Source organism: Orbicella faveolata, unplaced genomic scaffold (assembly GCF_042242905.1).
Source record: "Orbicella faveolata isolate gen_17 unplaced genomic scaffold, um_ofav_v1 contig_12, whole genome shotgun sequence".
NCBI classification, from domain to species: Eukaryota; Metazoa; Cnidaria; class Anthozoa; order Scleractinia; family Merulinidae; genus Orbicella; species Orbicella faveolata.
This window is the reverse complement of record NW_028301539.1, coordinates 7,566,706-7,585,244: the sequence shown is the minus strand read 5'-3', so window position 1 is coordinate 7,585,244 and position 18,539 is coordinate 7,566,706. Positions and strand designations below refer to the sequence as shown.

The 18,539-nt window shown below is 39.5% G+C and overlaps 2 protein-coding genes across 4 annotated transcripts; both read left to right on the top strand.

Annotated features, from left to right (window-relative positions):
• The first annotated feature begins 534 nt into the window (after positions 1–534).
• On the top strand, positions 535–11,061 carry LOC110047204 (adipolin-like). Of its 3 annotated transcripts, XM_089282297.1 has the most exons (9): positions 535–743; positions 891–1,026; positions 6,058–6,180; positions 6,580–6,700; positions 7,291–7,328; positions 7,632–7,751; positions 8,289–8,479; positions 9,011–9,089; positions 9,855–11,061. In XM_089282297.1, exons 2-9 carry the CDS (start codon positions 916–918, stop codon positions 9,951–9,953), a joined length of 882 nt encoding a protein of 293 aa, XP_089138423.1. In that variant the 5' UTR covers positions 535–743; positions 891–915; the 3' UTR covers positions 9,954–11,061. The 3 variants fall into 3 exon arrangements, with proteins under 3 accessions (XP_089138423.1, XP_089138422.1, XP_089138421.1); XM_089282296.1 differs by lacking the exons at positions 535–743; positions 891–1,026 and adding an exon at positions 2,086–2,367 and having other exon boundaries at positions 6,064–6,180; XM_089282295.1 differs by lacking the exons at positions 535–743; positions 891–1,026 and adding an exon at positions 2,088–2,367.
• Positions 11,062–13,309: 2,248 nt separating this feature from the next.
• LOC110047016 (uncharacterized) lies at positions 13,310–17,696 on the top strand. The gene is made up of 2 exons (XM_020752738.2): positions 13,310–13,447; positions 14,638–17,696. Exon 2 carries the CDS (start codon positions 14,658–14,660, stop codon positions 17,571–17,573), a length of 2,916 nt encoding a protein of 971 aa, XP_020608397.2. The 5' UTR covers positions 13,310–13,447; positions 14,638–14,657; the 3' UTR covers positions 17,574–17,696.
• The last annotated feature ends 843 nt before the right edge of the window (positions 17,697–18,539 follow it).

Below are 18,539 nucleotides of genomic sequence, written 5' to 3'. Positions count from 1 at the left end.
ACGCTACGTTAAAAGGGGTTTGTGTGTTGATAAATAGGTTATAAGGTCTTCCGTCCTGAAAGAAATAGTGCCGGTATTTGCTAATTATAATTATAAATGTCTCTTAGGTTAAGCTCTTGCCATCCAGGATGATTTATGTACTGCTGAAATCCGGGAAACAGAAATAGTAGAGATTATTACACTTCAACCGGAAGTCATTTCGAGTTCTTAAACTCTCCAAACTAATTTCGCGGCAAAATAACATTGTTTACTAAAATCGGAGGCAACGTGAAGAATTCCAGGCCAATGGCTGAACACAATGGAACATTGAGACAGAAATTCACGCAGCCCCGGGTATTTCCTCTAGAACACGTCGTATTTCATTGCAAAGGTACCGCAAATTAGTCGCTCTCGTTTTATCTGTCATCAATCTTTCTGGATAATTCACACAATTACCAAGAGGTTCTTCTATGAGTGGCAATGTACTAGGTAAGCGCCTTCCCATTGGCTGATCCTCGACTCGATCACGGATTCCAAGGCTTGATAAGCGCATTATCGACGGCTCGGCGGGTCTATAAAGCATCGTATTCACCCTGTCAGAAGGTCATTTTGTATCCATTTGTAGTCATTATCTAGCTCGTTGGGTGTTAACGTTATAGCGACCATCGGAGGCCATCATCTTTCGTTTTCTTAAACTTGTCTATGTGAACATCAAAAGTCTGCAAGAAAATTAAAACCTCACCTATTTAAAGTATTCGACAAAGGTAAGCTTCGTTCTGTCACGTTTTGGTGCAGGTCAGCTCTTAACACGCGGTCTCCGCGTGGCCCTGGCACCGATTAGAAACGTGCTCATTGCAAGGTGATCTTATCGAAATTAACGCCTTCCATACCTTCTGTTTTCCACCTGTTAGGTCTGTCGAGTTTACATCCGCAAAAATGCGAGTAAACCTCATCTTCGCGTTTTTACTGGTGATGGAATTAGCCAACGTAGCATCATGCGGCAAGAAGCTTTCAGGACCAAGGAGATCCCGTAACTCATTTACACTGGTAAGATACTTGTACATTTTGCGTTATTCTTCACTTAAAAATTTAACAAACTTCAGCAAAGACTAAAAAAGCTTTGTAAAGGTCAAAACTATGTACTAAGAAATGAATCATTAGAAACATGACAAACGCAAGAGGCATATCTTGACCCCCCGTTACCACAAACAAATTTCATATTTCCCCCATGTCCGCACGATATAGTCACACTCAAAAAATGTGAGAAATTGTTCTAATGAAAATGCGAACATTGTGGTCGGAAATAAAAAGGTAAACAAATTGTAGTCTTTCAGTTTATTTATAGAAATCGCGAGAGCAAAAAGTAAGGAAAAGAGACATTTTTTGCAAGGCTACATGGTTTTTATCAAGCTTAGTACAAAAGAATGCCTGGACTTTTTACTTGTGTTAGAACAACGACAACTGACACGACAAATTGTTTCCGCGGTGAACTTTCAACGCACAGTAAAAAAATTCCCGTTTGGTTTTCCTTAATTTAGACGGAATAACTATCCAGCTGTGTTGTGGACGGTTTTCTTTTTTTTTTTTTTTTTTTTCCAAAGCGTCACAACTTGGCAAAGTGACAGAAGCATGCTTAGTTTAGAGGCGGGCGGCGATAGATGTTCCTTTGCTGGCATGTGTCAATCGCATTCCTGACTCCTCCCCATCAATTAGGAATACAATCACCAACTTAATTGAACCCTTATTGTTAATTACTTGGGCGGGGCCTAAAAAGAACCTGTGGGGTTGAATTGTACATTTACTAATTTCAATTTTGCAGCGCCTCAAATATTTTCATAACCAATTCTGTGGCTTCCTTTCGCAGAACGATTAACTTCGTACGAACGTGGCGCGTGGGTTGTGGCAAAAAAGGTAGCTTTCGCGAAGTTTTCAGCAGATGTAGGGTTCCGTATTTCAACGCCGCTGGTATCCTGACATTTGCATATCGTATGAAAACTGCCAGGGCCATTGGCACACGGCTCAAATTGATCCCCAAATAAATACATTCGAGAAATCGATGGTATCATCGCGACCTTCACCCTAAAGGGAAATACCAATATTATATTTCTTAATTCTCCGACCTCCCGTGCTACACGGGTTACCCATAAATTAAGCGCCACGTTGGTTTTCAGCCAGTTTCTTTTGAACATCGTTTGTGGCGCGATGGTTGAACTTCAAGCTTTGGGCGGTGCTCGCTCTCTGTTCTTTGGTGTAGTCGCCTTTCTGGTTTGCCTCCAAATTACGAAAGTTTCCCCCGCTGGGAGTTCATCTGGAGTGTTGTCTACCCAAACATCCCAGGACAGTAAAGGAAAAACCAAGGATATACCTGCGAGCCTCGAGAATTCAAACGTAAGATATTCTCCCTGTTTGGGCTATTCTTAAAGGACTGCCTGATGAAATACTTAAGTTTCTGACCAACATATGGTAGGCATGCATACGTGAGGGACTTTCCTTTCCCACGCCCCAGTGTTCGCCAACTCAAACAATTCGATTCGTTGTCAACGAATGGCGAGCAAGTCTGCTGGGATTCTCGCAGTGGGGTGTCTCCTAGCTCTGAGAACTCTTGAAAACACGAGTCATTGACGTGAAGATAAAGGGCTGGGATCGTATTGGATAGAAGCGAACATTTTTTTGCATCAAAATTTTGGAGCTCGTTGAATGCCTTTTTCGCACGAACACCGTGCAGGGAATTCTATTTTTGGACACAAAAGAACCTGCGATAGATAAGCGAGCATTAATTGCAACTTTATGTTTTCGTTGTTCCTAATTTCGTAGTCAGCGGGAAGGTTTTAAACCAAAGATAAAACAGAAACATTTTGAAACCGGCGTTTATCTCCAGTCGGTCTCGTTTTCCGAACGCGGGGTTCCATCAGTTCGGTACATTCAGCGCGGCCTCTTGACATGCGTTTAGACCGGCTGCAATTCGGTCAGAGGTTTTCGCTTTAGAATTATGACACGCACATATAAAGTTATCGTTTACGATACATTAGAGTTGAAGACGGACAAAATTCTTTAAGTGTAACTACGCTTCTAATTTCTCTTTAGCTGAGGAGATATCACCGCATTTCGACAAAAGTGAAACTAAAGTAGATAAGCCATATCATTTAACTCTTCTAAGTCATTTGTTTTTTAGGTTTCCAGCCAACAATTTCAAAATTCACAGCAGAGTTCAATCTTGCTGTCAAATCTGGAAAAACATGTTCACGATTAACGAATGCTAGATAGTTGTTGTAAAAACAGGTAATTAAAGATTTAGAACCGCTGATTGATTGTACAGGAACCCGTGCCACGTTTATTTAAGTCGATGACATTTTCGATTCTAGGTTATCGCTTGTAGAGCGTGTCATATAATCTAATCTAAACCGTTTCACGTCTTAAAACAGAGGTCTTAACCTTTGGGGAAAACTTTCTGAAAAGCGCTGAGCAGACCGACTTTAATTGACTGAGGAAGTTAGGCAAAAATCCAGTACATTTCTACAAATCGTCTCTTTGCATAACATTATACGATGCGTCCAAAATATCTTTTTTGTCAGCCGAACTTCCATACAAGGGAATTTTTCTGCATGTTTTCTGAATTTCTTGCTCGAAATTCCAAGCGCATTCTTTTGTAATTTATCTTGCTAAGCTGGAGATGAAAGGCTATTTGTTAGCTTTCAGAAGCCCATAACTCAAAACTAGTTTAGTTTGACGCAGATTAAAAGATCGATAAGTGCTCTGAGAGGGTGCTGTTAACGCAATTTATGTTAGGACGTTACTTTTCGCTCAAATAAAGTAGCGTCGTTGATCATTTATTGCAAGGCTGGCTATTACATAATTTATACGTTCTTGTGGACCGGTTTGTGATGTTACAAGATCCAAATTTGAAAATTCCGAGCACCAGACATATTATTTACGTGGGTTACAACGTTTAAAAAACGGCGCGCATACAAAACCGCTGATAGATTCTAGGAGCTTTTGCGTAGAGTCTTGTGGACGGATTTAAAATCCCGCTTAGCTTTTAATAGCGAGGTCAACACTATTGCATAGTTCTTGACTAAGGACAAAACTCCTTAATTGTCTTAATTAAGAAGATTTGTGCAAATAAAATGTCGGCGGATAATTAATTGAGTTTGCATGTAGCCACATTCTGATTTTTGAGGCTGCTAAGTACACGTTCTTGAACTAGAAGGCTTTTTTTAGACCGAAAACATTGAGTTTCAATAAATCAAGCTAGCCATCGATAAATGATACATTCTCAAGGCATGGCGACCCAAGTCGTGAACTGATGTGGCTAATGTGGTTTTGATGCGGTGCACCCGGAGGCCATTCTTGTTACGTTTTTCCTGACTGGTTACGTTTCATGTTTTTTTGTTTGTTTTGTTTGTTTTGTTTTGTTTTTGTTTTTGTTTTTTTTTTTTATGTAAACCGGTTTTTCTACCTTAAACCAACGCTCTGCTCATGTAATAAGTGTAATTTGACTACTATCAGCTTTCGAGTTTTCGAAGGCATAAGGTCCAAAAACCATGGTACAATAGCATTTTATGGCTGACATCTTTCATCGGTTTTATAAATTTGGTCTGCTATATTTTTGACAATAATTTAATATTATGTTTTCAATTTGATAAATACCTGCGTCACTGTGTCTGCTGTCTACTTTTCAAATCCATGCCTGTATGTTCCGCTTGTTGTCATTCAACACTAGCCAAACTTATCCAAAGTCCGCCCTTCGCCATTTGCGCGCACTGCACTCCTACGATGGGGAGAAGGGGGTGAAGTGGGTGTATGTAATGGACGTCTCTTTGAACCTTCGTGCTTTTCCATCCAAAAGATATGATTTTGACTATCCTTCTTTGATCTGCTCCCCCCCCCCCAAAAAAAGAAAAATTATAATAATAACAATAATAATAATAATAATAAGATAATAACAATAACAACAACAACAATAATAATAATAATAATAATAATAGTAATAATAATAATAATAATAATAATAAAACACTGTACGCTTTCCTAGCTTTGTGCTTCACTTTTAGGCTGTTGAAAATTAGTTGAAGGAATCCAAACGACTCACTCCATTCCCTGGTTTAGTTTTGCAAACCTTCCAGCCGTTTCTATAAGTCATTACAGCGACTTGAGGTCTTTTCGGGTTCTTAACAATTAAGTATATAAACTCCGATAATTACTAAGTCTTACTTGATTCTTAAACAAGATTGGCCACTACAAACATTATGTACAGGAGCTTAAGTTACTCTTTAGTATGTATTGTGGATCTCCTTGCTAATAACAAGAAACGGTGAAGAGTGAGGCATGTAGTCCTTCATATTGCTTCGTTTTTAAGGTAATCCCTCTCCAGTTTTTTTCTGCATCACTCCCGACTTCTTAAACCCCAGAAAGGTCTAGAAATAGTCCATCCTGTAACGCGGAGTTTGCTCATGTTCAAAGTCCAGGCGGCTTTAACTGCCTTTTTTTCATCCACGAAAACATCCAATCAATGTGTGTGATAGCATTATCCGCGGGAGGACTCAATACCATATCTAAAAAAAACTTGACAGGTAACAAACTTGAGAATACCCTAAGCCTCTCTTAACTCTGCTACTCTCATGTTAAAGTTTCCCTGTGATCAAATTTTTTTACTCAAAAATGCGACACGGGTTGAAATTATAATAACAATTAGTGTGGAAAATTGCACGAATATAAGAGCCAAAGTTTTTGCTATTCTCCATGCAAATTGCTGTATTAATTGCTATTATAATTTCAACCCGTCTGGTAGTTTTGAATAAATGATGTCATTTACTCCAATTCTCAGCCAAGACTTAGAACAAGAAAAATTAATGGCGGCCGTAAAATAATTCTCGGACATAAAGTTAAAAAAAAAACGTGAGTTCTAATGCTCGTAATCAGGAGCCATATGGCTCCTGTCGTAATAGATTGAAATTTGGCAAGATATCTAGGAAAGACCTATTGTGTACGAAAATGTAAAAAAAAAAAAAACGGATATCGAAAATTTGAGCATAGTGGCATTTTAATAACAATATGTGACTTATTGGTTTCTTTTTAAAGTTGCAGGGTGCTGATAATGGCTCCGATTCCGTGAATCCAGCAGAAAGTTGGAACTTCTTCAGAAAACGAGGTGGCAAAGCAAACAAAGGGAAAAAAGAAAAACACAACAAAGAAAACTCTAAGGTATTGGGAGTCCCGCTGTCCAAGCATTGGCACGTGACCGTGTCGATTTTTGAAATCTTTTCGGCAACCTATCGTTGGATTCTGTTTAGTGAGGCAAAATATTACCCAGAAAGTTTAGAAAGTGTGGGTGATCTACTGAACTCTAACGTTGGAAATGTGAACCACACCAAATCGTGTAAGGTATCCATCATTCAATACAAACGGAATCCATTGAGAATGTGTCAACCCGTTGACGAATGAAAGAATGTGTAACCTTGAACGTGAAAATGTCTTCAAATGTGGATGTGAAAATGATGTTAGTGGTTCTATGATCGTTTCACAAACATAGATTGGCTAGCTTATTACTTGGCCTATTTGATTCTTTGTGTATAATTATTTCTGAATATTTATGACTTCTAGTCGCAGTGTGACCCTAGTCCTGGTCCCCCAGGTCCTCCCGGTCCACCCGGTCCAGTCGGGCCTCCTGGAGCCCAGATCACCGAGGCTACAATGATGGCTGAGTTTAGAAGCATGGTACAGGGTGAGTATCATTCAGTAAAGCGAAACTCTGGTCAGACAAATATCTTGTAAATAGACTTATGAATAGACAGTATTCCATAGTAAAGGTACCCGTGAATTCAACGCTAGGGACAGGAAATAGTTGATACATGAAACAAATCCCACACTTTCCACTCCTAGCAGCGCACAGGATGTTTGCCCCATAAAACTAATTTAACAGCCTCAGTTTCCATAAGTCCTCTGTAGCTCAGTGGTAGAGCATCTGGACTGGTGACCAGAAGGTCTGAGTTTCGACTCCGAACTCTCGGATTTCGTTTTCCGAGGATGCCTGTGTCACTGACAAAAAAATCAAATCCTCGTTAAAAAAAAGTGTTTCGTTACAGGTTTTACACACTTAATTAAGAGAAATAACTGCCGACCTCGCGGTCTGGTCTGAACCATAAAAAATCATCTCTAGGCCTGATTATCTAATCCTGTCTACTTTCAAAATGGTTTGTTTATGAGCCCCTTCAGAAAACGTAAGAGTCAAATTACGATTAGTCGTCAAGCTCTTTTTGACCTGTGAAAGTTATATTAAGTTTTTAGCGTTATTTCTTATTTTCCTTTCAACAGAAAGCGCAAACCGGCGATCAAGGCGAATTGCAGACCAGGTACAGTTAAATCACTGCTATTTGTTGTTGTTCTATGTTATTTTTCTTAGTAGAAGTGAACTAATCGCCAAGAGGAAGTTTTGCTTGATACATAATCGGATTTTCTCAAGCTGTTGCAACAGCAATATAACAAGACCTGAGTCACGTCAGTTCCTCATTTGTCACGTGCTCATCACGAGCTTATCACGTGATATTCTAACAACTCATCTCGGCTAAATGGACCTTCCGAAAAATCTTTGCCAACCTAATATCAGTTCCCTTAACGATCTTGACAAATGTTGTTTTTGTATTTTATCTTTTTAGAATATTAGTCTCATGGCTGCAGGAATCCCAGACCTTTTGTCTGCTCACCATATTGTCCTGCGATATGATGTGACTGTCCCAAAGAAATCTCATCAGGAGTTGAAGAACTACAAGCAGCCAGTATGTGGTGATAAACTTTTATAATAATTTTCTTATGACGTTTTTTAACTCTTACGCTAGCAGGAGTACCTTAGCTAAAAGCTAAAAAGTTTCCCAAAATATTTTGTTTTGCAAAATGATGGAAAACAAACGGCATCCAGTGAAGGTAACGCTCAACGTTAGGGTTTTATCCACAGACCAACTTGCACAACACAACAACAACAACAACAAAAAACACCTGAAGGGACTGCCTTAAAAAGCCTTCATGAGAGATTGTTCAAGCGCTTGGATACACACGCCTAAAAGTTAAAAAAGAAACGTCGAACTAAGTAAAGGAAAGCTAAATAGCATTCATTAAAATTGTCACACCCTAGGATTTTATCCACAAATTCTAAAGTTAGAACCATCTTAAAAAATATCTCAGAAAGCACCGCATTAAAGTATTTCTCTATAGTTTTCATTCTAACGAATGCACACTAGGGTTTCATTAAAAGAAGCTCGATTCTTTCCAGAATATATGTCATGAATATATGCATGTTTTTGGTTATTTTTTCTTAGGGCGAACACTCTGGAACGTTTGTGCGTGGAAACGACATAGACCTCCGTTCCGGTCGATACGCCATACGATATACAGGTGTATATCAGCTAACAGCCCAACTGGTGATCTCGCGCGACAGGGAAGCAAATCTGCGTCCGCGGGACTATGTTAAAATCAGTATCTGCATCAGCTCCCTGTGTGAATTAAACACGTGAGTAAATTTTTTGATGCACAGTGGCTACATTACAGGGTTATGTAGCAGCTGTCGTTAGGTCTCACATCAATGGCTCGAGACCCTTTAAGGGAACAATAGAAAAAACAACAGAACAAATACCACTAAGCCCTAAAAAAATAACAGCTGCTACAAAAATAAAAGAATAGCAGCTTACGAGAGCTGCTGCATTGCTGAAATCATCCAATGTCGTAACTCACGCCACTTGGTCATCCAATCAGAATTCAAACCAAAACCGATCGTCGCTCGCTTGCACACGTTTTCCGGCATCTTGCGTCAGTTGTATGTATTCACTTCGAGTTCTGGTTGGTTCGTTGCATTGTCTGTGTCCTTCGTTTGTGACTGAGCTGGTCAGTCAATCAAGTGAACAACGCTTCAACAGGAATGTTGAATATTACAACAGAGAAACAAGTATACTTTATGATGGTCTTGTTTTCACGATTGTTGCTTTTGGAATTACGTAGAAAGCAGAAAAATCATGGAATGAAAGCTTGCAATTTTATTTTCTAGGTCTTTAACTACAATAACAGGAATGGAAAGCAATAGCCTCAAGTTTACAGTCTCAGTGACTGGTATGCTCATGCTCAAGGTAATATACTATAGGCGCAAACGCAAACCTATAGGTTTAAATTTTTTTCACGCGAATTTTCCTTTTTGAGTAACGAGCACTTAGCGAATAGTCAGCGATGAGGAAGCCAATCAGATTCGCGGATTCACTGATAGCCGACGTTCGTGCAAAAGCAACCTCGACCCTGGGAACGAGGTTGGCGCACACGCTTTTGAAAGCTGGAAAGTCTTCAAATACCGTAAATCCTCCAATAGCGCCCGGGGCGCTTATTTCAAATTTAGGAAAAGACAGGGGCGCTTATTTAATTTTTCCCAAATCCTGGCCTAACATGATCATTTTTTTAATACATCATCTGCACGTAAACACCAACATAAGCTGTTTATTGACATAAAAAGCTGATCATAAAGTTTAAATTGCGGCACTGTTAGCAATTAACGTGTTCAAAGTGTTCACTAAACGTGTTCACAAACTGAAACAATGTACAAATCTAATACTACATGACGAAAACTATACACCCTTTGTTGTCTCAATACTCGTCCAAAAAATGGGGGGGAAGGGGGCGCCTATTCGAGGGGGGGGGGACGCTAATTCGAGGATTTACGGTATAGCCTTTGAACAAGGAAAGTTTCAACCAAAACAATAAAGCGTCCGTTTTCTTTTTCTGCTGGCGAAATCAGTTTGAATACGTCTCATTGACTTTACTCTCGCCAGCAGAAAACTGGGTTTTGACGTTTTATACGGTCAGTTAATCAACTGATCAGCGTACTATTGTCGTTTTTCCACTAGGCTGGTCACTATGTATCGATTTACATCGAGAACAACACCAACAAACCAGTCAGCATCATGGAAAAGTCTTCTTTCTCTGGCCTCATGATTGGACGTTAAGACGATGACCTGAGAGAAAGCGCATGCGTAGTTGATACAAACGCTGACCATGGGACCTTAGTTCAAGACTTTGGATCGATCGAACTGAAAACTACGGGCGCTCTTTTGGTTGTAAAAAAAAAAAGCCTGGAAACAAGACAGATTCTCCTTTATTTTGCGGTAGTTCAACTGTTAAGTTTTTATTATGGCTGTTTAGGAGTTTGATTGGTGGAAGAAAATGGCATGAAATGCAATATTATCAGAGACGTTTTGACACTTTACCAGCACTGTTTTTTTTGTTGTTGTTTTTTTTTCATCATTGTAGATATTTAGGGTGTTTATACGTCGTTCGGGGAACAAGCGCAGTTCTCTGAGGAAACTTCAAGTACAGTGGAACCCGCTTTACGGCCACCTTGTTATTACAGCCACTTCATTCTGGCCCGAACAAAAGCTCAGTCCGTGATTTTCTTATTTAACGTACCCCTTTTATACAGCCACCTCGTTAATACGGCCAGGCTTTTATGGCCCGTTGTTGACCGGATTAACCGGGTTCCACTGTAATTAGACATCAAAAAGTTTGATTCTTATATTTCGATAAAATTTTTATTTACGAAATCCCGAAATTTTTCCTCGTCAAGGTATCTCCATCAAGATGCATCGTGTTTCTTAGCAACGCTCCTTCTGAAAAAATCGCAGACAGTAGTTATTGCGACTATATAAGATGGTTGTTTCCTTAATTGACTATTACCATGGTTACCTGTATAACTGAAAAACATACATATGATTGGGAGTTTTAAGTCTGGTGGAACAATAATCAGCAAAAATTATTTTTTTAAACTATGTTCTTGATCGTGTAAAAATGAAAATTCCATTTAATATATAATGAGCAAACAATCTGCGTAGCATTCAGCATCTTTCCGAGGTCGCGAGAGGCACAAATACTTGTGGCGCGAGACGTGACATGGAACAAAAAGATCGCGCGCGCCTTCGCATGCGCGCCTGTCGCGTTCTCGGAATGAAGTCAATCCCTTCGCAGACTGCTGAACAACTGGATTGTAATGCTGTAGTCTTAAATTAAGGGACAACTAATTTGCACTGAATAAAAGTAAATGTGAAAACAAAACGTTAATCTGAGCCTCCTTGACAATTTTCTTAGCTCGTCACGTTACGCTGGAAGGAAAGACTGTATGACCTTCCGGCCAAAAGAAGGTTTTTTCTCGAGATAATCCTGCCATTCTTAAATACTAAATACGCTTTTAAAATGCAATGTTAATTTCCAGTCCTGCTACCACAAGTGATATCATGTCTCCTTTGGTTGGTACGTATGGCGAGTAATAGTGTTCGCGGTAAATACAGCTTAGCACAGAAATTTCTAAACAAATATTTAGAATGAACAAAATAACGAAAATTGTTCTCCCCGGTTGATGCGTGACACTTAATGGATATAAACGTTCAAAAGAGAATATAAATTGAAAACTTATAAGGTAGAAAAATGTCAGTGTCTTGTAAAAAATCACAAACGTTCGGGCATCATAGCCTTTCTTCCTATCAGAAATTTCTATCAGGGAAATCAAATAATTGCCCCCTCCGCAATGAGGCCCCTTTCAGGCTAATTGACGTAAATAAGTTTCCCTTTTAATTGAAAGGACTTAACTTCGTAAAAACGTGTTTCCAGGGGCTCGACAGTAACTGTCTGAAATTTATTAATGGTAATAGTTTAAGACAAATTGCTCTGATCAACAGAAGGGCTAAGATGTCAAATTTATTAAGTTGTGTTAACGACTTCAAGTACCAACATTTTTTCAACCACTTAAAGTCACCTTTCTTCTGTAAAAGGCTTCAGAAAAACTATCTTTTCTGTTTCCAAGAGAAACTTTGGGAAATTAAATAATAAAAACTAAAGGCAGCATATCGAACTACGTTTAAATTTGCTTTATTTATTATTTTAGTCCGTCCAACACGACAAAGCGTGAACGCACGAGGACGAGAAAGACGTGCTTTTTTAAAATTCATAAAGCCAACAGGAAATAACTCCTTTATTTCTTTTGTTCTCCAGCTTCTTTTCCTGTTCATTGAGCAAAATTAGTAGGCGTGTCTTTGTTCAATCAACTTTAGCACCACCCGTGACAAATGAGATCCAAATAGATGTTAATAAGCACTTGACCGCGCTTTTATTTGTTTATTATTTTTTTCAACCACGTTGTTTACCAAATTATAATTTCACCCTTGCTTATCTTATTTCAACTGAGACGACACAAAGGCATTAATGCAACAATTAAGTCACTTTATTTCTTGTACGTACAAGTAACGTTGTCCAGTCAATTCTATAGACCACCAGCTACCAACAGGTTATGAGTGTTGAGGCAAGTTAATGAAGCTATTATATTTGTCGTCAGCTCAGTTCTTCCATGTGGTTCACCTTACGTTGGGTGACACTGGAAGCGGTTATATTAAGAAGGAATCCACCAGAAGGTCGAGTAACAAATGGAAAAAAACTTTAAACCGAGTTTACTTACGCTGCGTTACAAACTTCTGTGCGACTGTTTCAAATAAATCCTCAAAAGAAATCACATTTCTGTCAACACCAAATGTCAAAAAAAAAAATTGAATATCATATAAAACACTTGAAAGTACTGGTGAAATGAAACCGACGACAAAATTTTACCTATGTTTAAACAATTTCGCTGTGCTTTTTAATTTATTTTCTCAAGTTCCCACGGAAAATTGTTTTCGGTGTTATTTCAGGCAACTATTTATGTATTTAGCTTTTAGAAAATGCAAAAAGGATAGTAGTATACTAAAAAATTATTTTGGTCCAAGATTTTTGTCCACTAAAAACTGAAATTAAAATTGCTCGATTCCCTATCGGATCTCGTCTTAATAGTTTCTTCTTCTTTCTTTCATATTCCAATATGGCAATTAAAAAGGGGAAATGTACAATTATTTTTTTCGGAACTGACCTTATTTATCGGTTTTTCTTTCGCAGTTCGGAAGTCACAGAGCGAACTGATAATAACATCAAAACTGTACATGGGATTTTAATTAGTTTTCTAGCTGGTTTATTTTCCGATTCATTAGCTGACGGAAACTGCTGGTTCTCATAGCTCACACGTAGCTCCCCGTTGAAAAAAAAAACCGTGCTAGATGAAAGCCAAAAGGGGTTTTTTAATTGCAATTTAGTGATATTAGTTTCGTTTCTTTGTCAAGTACATTCACACACAAAACTTTCGCCAAGAAATAGTGGCTAATTACGAAAGGAAATGGAGAAGAATAAGCAAAATGGGCAAAATGTTGCTCTTTCAAAAATTGCCAAATTAATATATTTATGCTTTTGTCCCATCCCACCATTGGAACATGTGATGAGAGAACTGAAGCATGAACTTCAATCCTTAAAAGCAATTTGTTCATCAGAAAATCAGCTAAACGTTCAACTTCAAGTTTAAAGAAATCACTTCTCACAAAAACTGGAAACTTGTTCAGTCGGACATTTTGCGAAATCCCCCCCAAACTTGGTGGTAAGTTATTTCAGTATTTACTTGTTGTTTACAAATTATTTCTAGCTCCAAATATTATCATATTTTTTAGACGGGTGCAGTAATTTTTGGCACAGTAAATTGGAACACAGTAGAGGGAATACTATCTGTAGTGTTTGCATCAGTTCACCATTTACGGTCATATTACGAACTCACAACGTGACCAGCTCCCAGTTGGCTTGATAGCTTAGTTGGTAGAACACTGCACAGGTATCGCAGAGATACTGGGTTCAAAATCCCGTTTATGATCGAATGATTTTTTCAGGCTTTAATTCCACAACTGCTTAGTGAGTTGAGTTGTGTAAATAACTGCGATGATCAATTAATCATGTCTTCATATCTTTCCGCCGTAGTCCAAGTATGTAATCTTCCATATATTCACTTGACAAAGTATATATTTGTGTTGCGTATTAACTCTGTGAAAGATTGTATTCTAGGGAAATTTGATAATTATAAACAAATTAAAAATAAAAAATAAAAAAATAAAAAAATCAGAAAACACGGACAAGCCCAACTGGAAAACACTGGCAGTGAACTTCAAACAACTTTAGACAACTTTGGAATGTGAAATCTGATTTAAATTTAACCTACGGCCACAATTTTTATATCCGTAGAAATTTACCTTAGTCAAATATATATACACTGACCTTGTAAAGATAGGAAAACGTTGTCACTTTTACTTTCAAACTTACATTCCTTTACGAAACCACAGCAGGTATGTGCTGTGTCTTAAATCAACTTTGATCAACCTCTGAACTTTACACATCAAGCAATTTAACCTCAGTTCCTTAGAACTGATGATAATGCTTTTTATTTCGCGATTTCAAATTTCGTCAATCTTTTTATTTTACTTTAAGTGACGCTTGTAGATCCATCAAAAATCCATCGAAAATTTATTTTTTCAGCTATTTTGTCTTGTCTCCTGTTCTCTTGTCATTGCGAGGGCTCGTGCTAGGATGGATTTTTGGAGTAATATAAAGTTTAATATCTGTCTGGAATTCGACAAATAAATAGCAACCGGTCAATCGCTGACCTCAGAGCAGAGGGGGAATATCTGAGATATTTTTCAAACAGCCTGTATGGGAAAAGAGTTGACCAACGTGCTAGTTGCTAACCTGTCGTATTTGCAAGTGTTGTTGACTTCTGACCTGTCTTTTGTGTTGTATTTTAAGGTGAGACCCCAGTTTTGAGGATGGTCATTTTTGCCCTTTTGTGGGGAATTCTGTTGGTTCAAATTTCAACAGCTCAAGACGAAAATTCCGGCGAGAGTGAGCCGATCAGTTTTGACAACTTCTGCACCCACTTCGATGAACTTCGCTCCACAGGCTCTATGACTAACGTCCTGAGAGATCTCGAGAGTATTCGTGAGCAGCTTCTAGCAAACGGTGTTGTACCTGAAAGTGGAGCCGTCGATGCCGTTGAGGAAGTATGCCGTGATCCCTCAAAGTTTTTTGATACAGAATGCTTGTACAGAAACCGCTACTTGATGACCATACCAAATTCTGATTTCTTACGCCTTCACGATGCCACGTTACGGGGATTTTATGTCGATCTTTTCCTGTTACACCCTGTGTTTCGAAGCTGTCTGCCCACTCTGAACAAAGACGTGAAAAGCAACGATGTAAAAGGAAGGCTGGCGAAAGGATTAGCAGGGGACAGGCCACAAGATTTTGCTGCCCTTTTTGATAAGAGAAAGGGAAGATTCCTCAGGAAAGAGATAAAAAATTCGTGTGAAGAAAAAGACGGCGACGAAATATTCTGTGCATCTTTACCTGACATTGTTAAACTGGTTGATACCTTCGAAAGAGTTCGGAGGGAGAGCAGAACAGGTGTCAAGTGGAATGCCTTTCGCTTGCACTTTGTGATGTTAAAGCATAACAACCCAGACGAATTCCAGCAAGTATACCCCACAACGACTGAAGAGCTCAATAACCTCCTTGTGAAGAACTTAGAACAAATCTTTAAATACGTTGGCAAGGGCCAGTTTGCTGAATTCTCAGAAATGATGTCTTTTGTACCAGATTTAGAGACCATTAAATCGGGTTGCGAAACGTCATGGAACCTTCCAAGCAACACAAAAAAGAATGCCTGCATGTTCTGGAAAGCCATCATTCAGGTAAGCGCTTATATTCAATCAACAAAACCTCCAGCGAGCGGGCAGGTCAAGAAGATACTGAATACCAGGATTGATTATCCCACCTTTTTACGTCTTACGGAAATGGATAGAATTCTAGAAGTTGTCCAAAATCAAGAGACTGCGATCACCGAACTTGTCGAATGGCTGAACAGGGAGCTGACCAAGACAGTCAACGAGAGATTCAAAGGTCTCCGTACTTATTTCGAAAAGGTGGAATCTTTCAACAGAGAGAAAGCTGGTGCTGACATTGGCTATATAAACGGCCGGTTGTCCAAGTACACCAACAATATCAACTCACTGAGTACTACGCTTGGAGGCAAACTCAATAAAATTATAGAACTCGCTATTGCAGCAGTTTCTTTGGAAATCGCCGAGGACACCATCCAGGTAGGATTGGCAGCTGCTGTTCTAATGAACCCACTTGAAAAGCTATTTGGTGGCTCGAGTGCTGGAGATTTCATAGATCGTTCAGCGAAATTGGCGTCAACACTGACTAGAGTAGGAGAACTGGTCCGGATGTCGAAAACGTTTGGTGAACTCAAGGACAAGACAATAAGCATTTCAAGCAGGTTTAAGGAGAACAGCGAGTTTCTGGAAAATATACGAGTCTTAATTACCAGTGAAGGACAAGATAAGTCGACGACCGATTTTGAAACTCGGAAACAAAAATTTCTTACTGATTACGGATGTTACGATCCCAAAGTTGAGAAACCAGAGTTGACTGGTATGACAACAACATGGGAAAATCTAATTGATGCCGCTTGTGATGTGATAACCGATCAATCAACGGCCTTGGCTCAGACAACTGTGGCATGGGTGCGGTCCTCTGGTTTATGCTCAAAAACAAAAGTTCTTGCACAAGAATTGATTGCGACATATGAAGAGATATATGACTTTCAGTTTGAACTGGTTGAAGCCATGGCGACGTACATGAGAGCGGAGACGTCTCTAGATGCTGCAGCCAGCATAACGGCTGGTTATGAAGAGAGTTCCGCCCAGGGAGAGCAAGATGAAAGCGTTGTGCACGACCTAAAAGTCCTGACTATGGTCTCATTTATCTCCTACAAAACCAATATCTGGCAAATCACCGAAGCATATTGTGACATCTTGGAGTACAAGGAAGGTGGAGTACGACCCAGTGTGTGCCAAGGCATAAATACTAACATTGCAAACCTTGTTGCCCATGTCAGTCCATTATGCAGGAATGTAGAGGAATACCAAGATGTCCCAACCACATCAGAAAGCGACCAAGCTTTTATGGATATCGCTGATCTTTATTCTGGCAAGCGTGTTATATTCAAGATACCCAACAGTCAATGGCTGGTTGATAAGGGATGGATTAGCCAACAGGATAAAGAAGCGGCTATCTTCGTGAAGAAATTTGAGGTATATGTACCAACTGTTAGCGTCACTGAACGCAGGGTTCGAGTTCAAGCTGCAATCACAGGGATGAACCAGCTCACACTGCCAGATGGAAAAAGCTACGCTATCGTCCCAGAGAGAAACTTCATTTTTGAATACCTTGAAGGCCATGGTGCCCAACCTTGCAGAAAAGAAAGCGAGGCATTGAGCAATCCCTACGGAGCAGATAAACCTAAGATCTGCCCCTTGAATGTGGATGAAAACAACTGTCAGGAACTTCTGGAGAAGACACCTTTGTTCCCATCGGTCTACTCACATTGGAAAGTTTCTTTACTTGGTTACGAAGCAGCAACCGTCCCAGACCCTGCAACTGTCTTGAACCTGAAAGTTGGAATGAGGCTCTGCATCTTGGACCGCGGCTCGATGCGGGCCAAGAAGACAAAGGTTAAAAAGTTTAAGAACAGGGCTAAAAAGAAGCACCGAGATAGGACCAGCTGTCCTGAGGGTCAATACTGGGCAGCAGGGTCTGGTGCCTGCACCACTTGCCCTGAAGGATCCAAATCCGTTCTCGATGGCTACTATTGTGAGAAGATTCGAAAGAAGAACTAAGACGATTTCAGGAAGTAATCGACCGTCACCATGGCAAAAGTTCCAATACAGAATTAGATTTCAAGTCAAAGATTTGTAGATGATTTTGGAACTGAATAAAAACTTTAATTCCTCATCATAGAATCCTACAGTTTGTTTGTCTTTCTACAGATGTATTGAACATAAAATTCTTTTTTATCGTCATGTTTCAGTTGGATCTGGTTTACGCAAATACCGAACGGATGTTGGTATGTTATGTAACTATGGCGAAATATTTTGGTTATTTACCGAGCGTGATTCCAAGGAGGGTTGTCTAGTACACGTACGCACAAAGAGAAAACGTGGTCAAAATCCTACAGCCGTGTTGGTCATGTTTTATTCATTCACAGCGCAAAATTGAAGTCTTTTTTTCGACCCTGAAAAACTGACCTTTGCCATTAGCTCAGAGCATAAAACTACACAATAGCGCTCTGGTTCTTATTCCCAGCCTTATTCCCTGCAATCGCTGTGAGAAATCCGTAAGAGAATTTCGCAACTCTCACCTATTGATCATGCAACATAACAACATCCACGCGAGAACCCGCGACATGTGCGCGGATCCACGCGGATATACGTCGTCAGGGTGGCGCAATTTGTTCTAGAAATAGCAAAATTGTCCCATATCATAGGTGCGTGTGGATCTCAAGACTTACGGTCTCCGTCCCTGATTATGGCTCCTGGCTTGACTGAGGTTCGGATTTTCTCGCTTTTGTCGGTATCGGCGGTACGCGTATTAAAATCGTTACAAATGCTAATAAATCAGACAACGCCAATCCTGCGTAGGAAAAAAGATGGTGACTGGTACGTTTACCCAGAATTCTTTGCCCACGAAATCTTTAACAACGCCAGGAGCCATAATAATAGTCCTCGATTATGGCTCCTGACAACGCCCATAAAAACGTAGAGAAAAGTTGTAAAATCTTCAAACCTAGCAAACACAATGTCGTT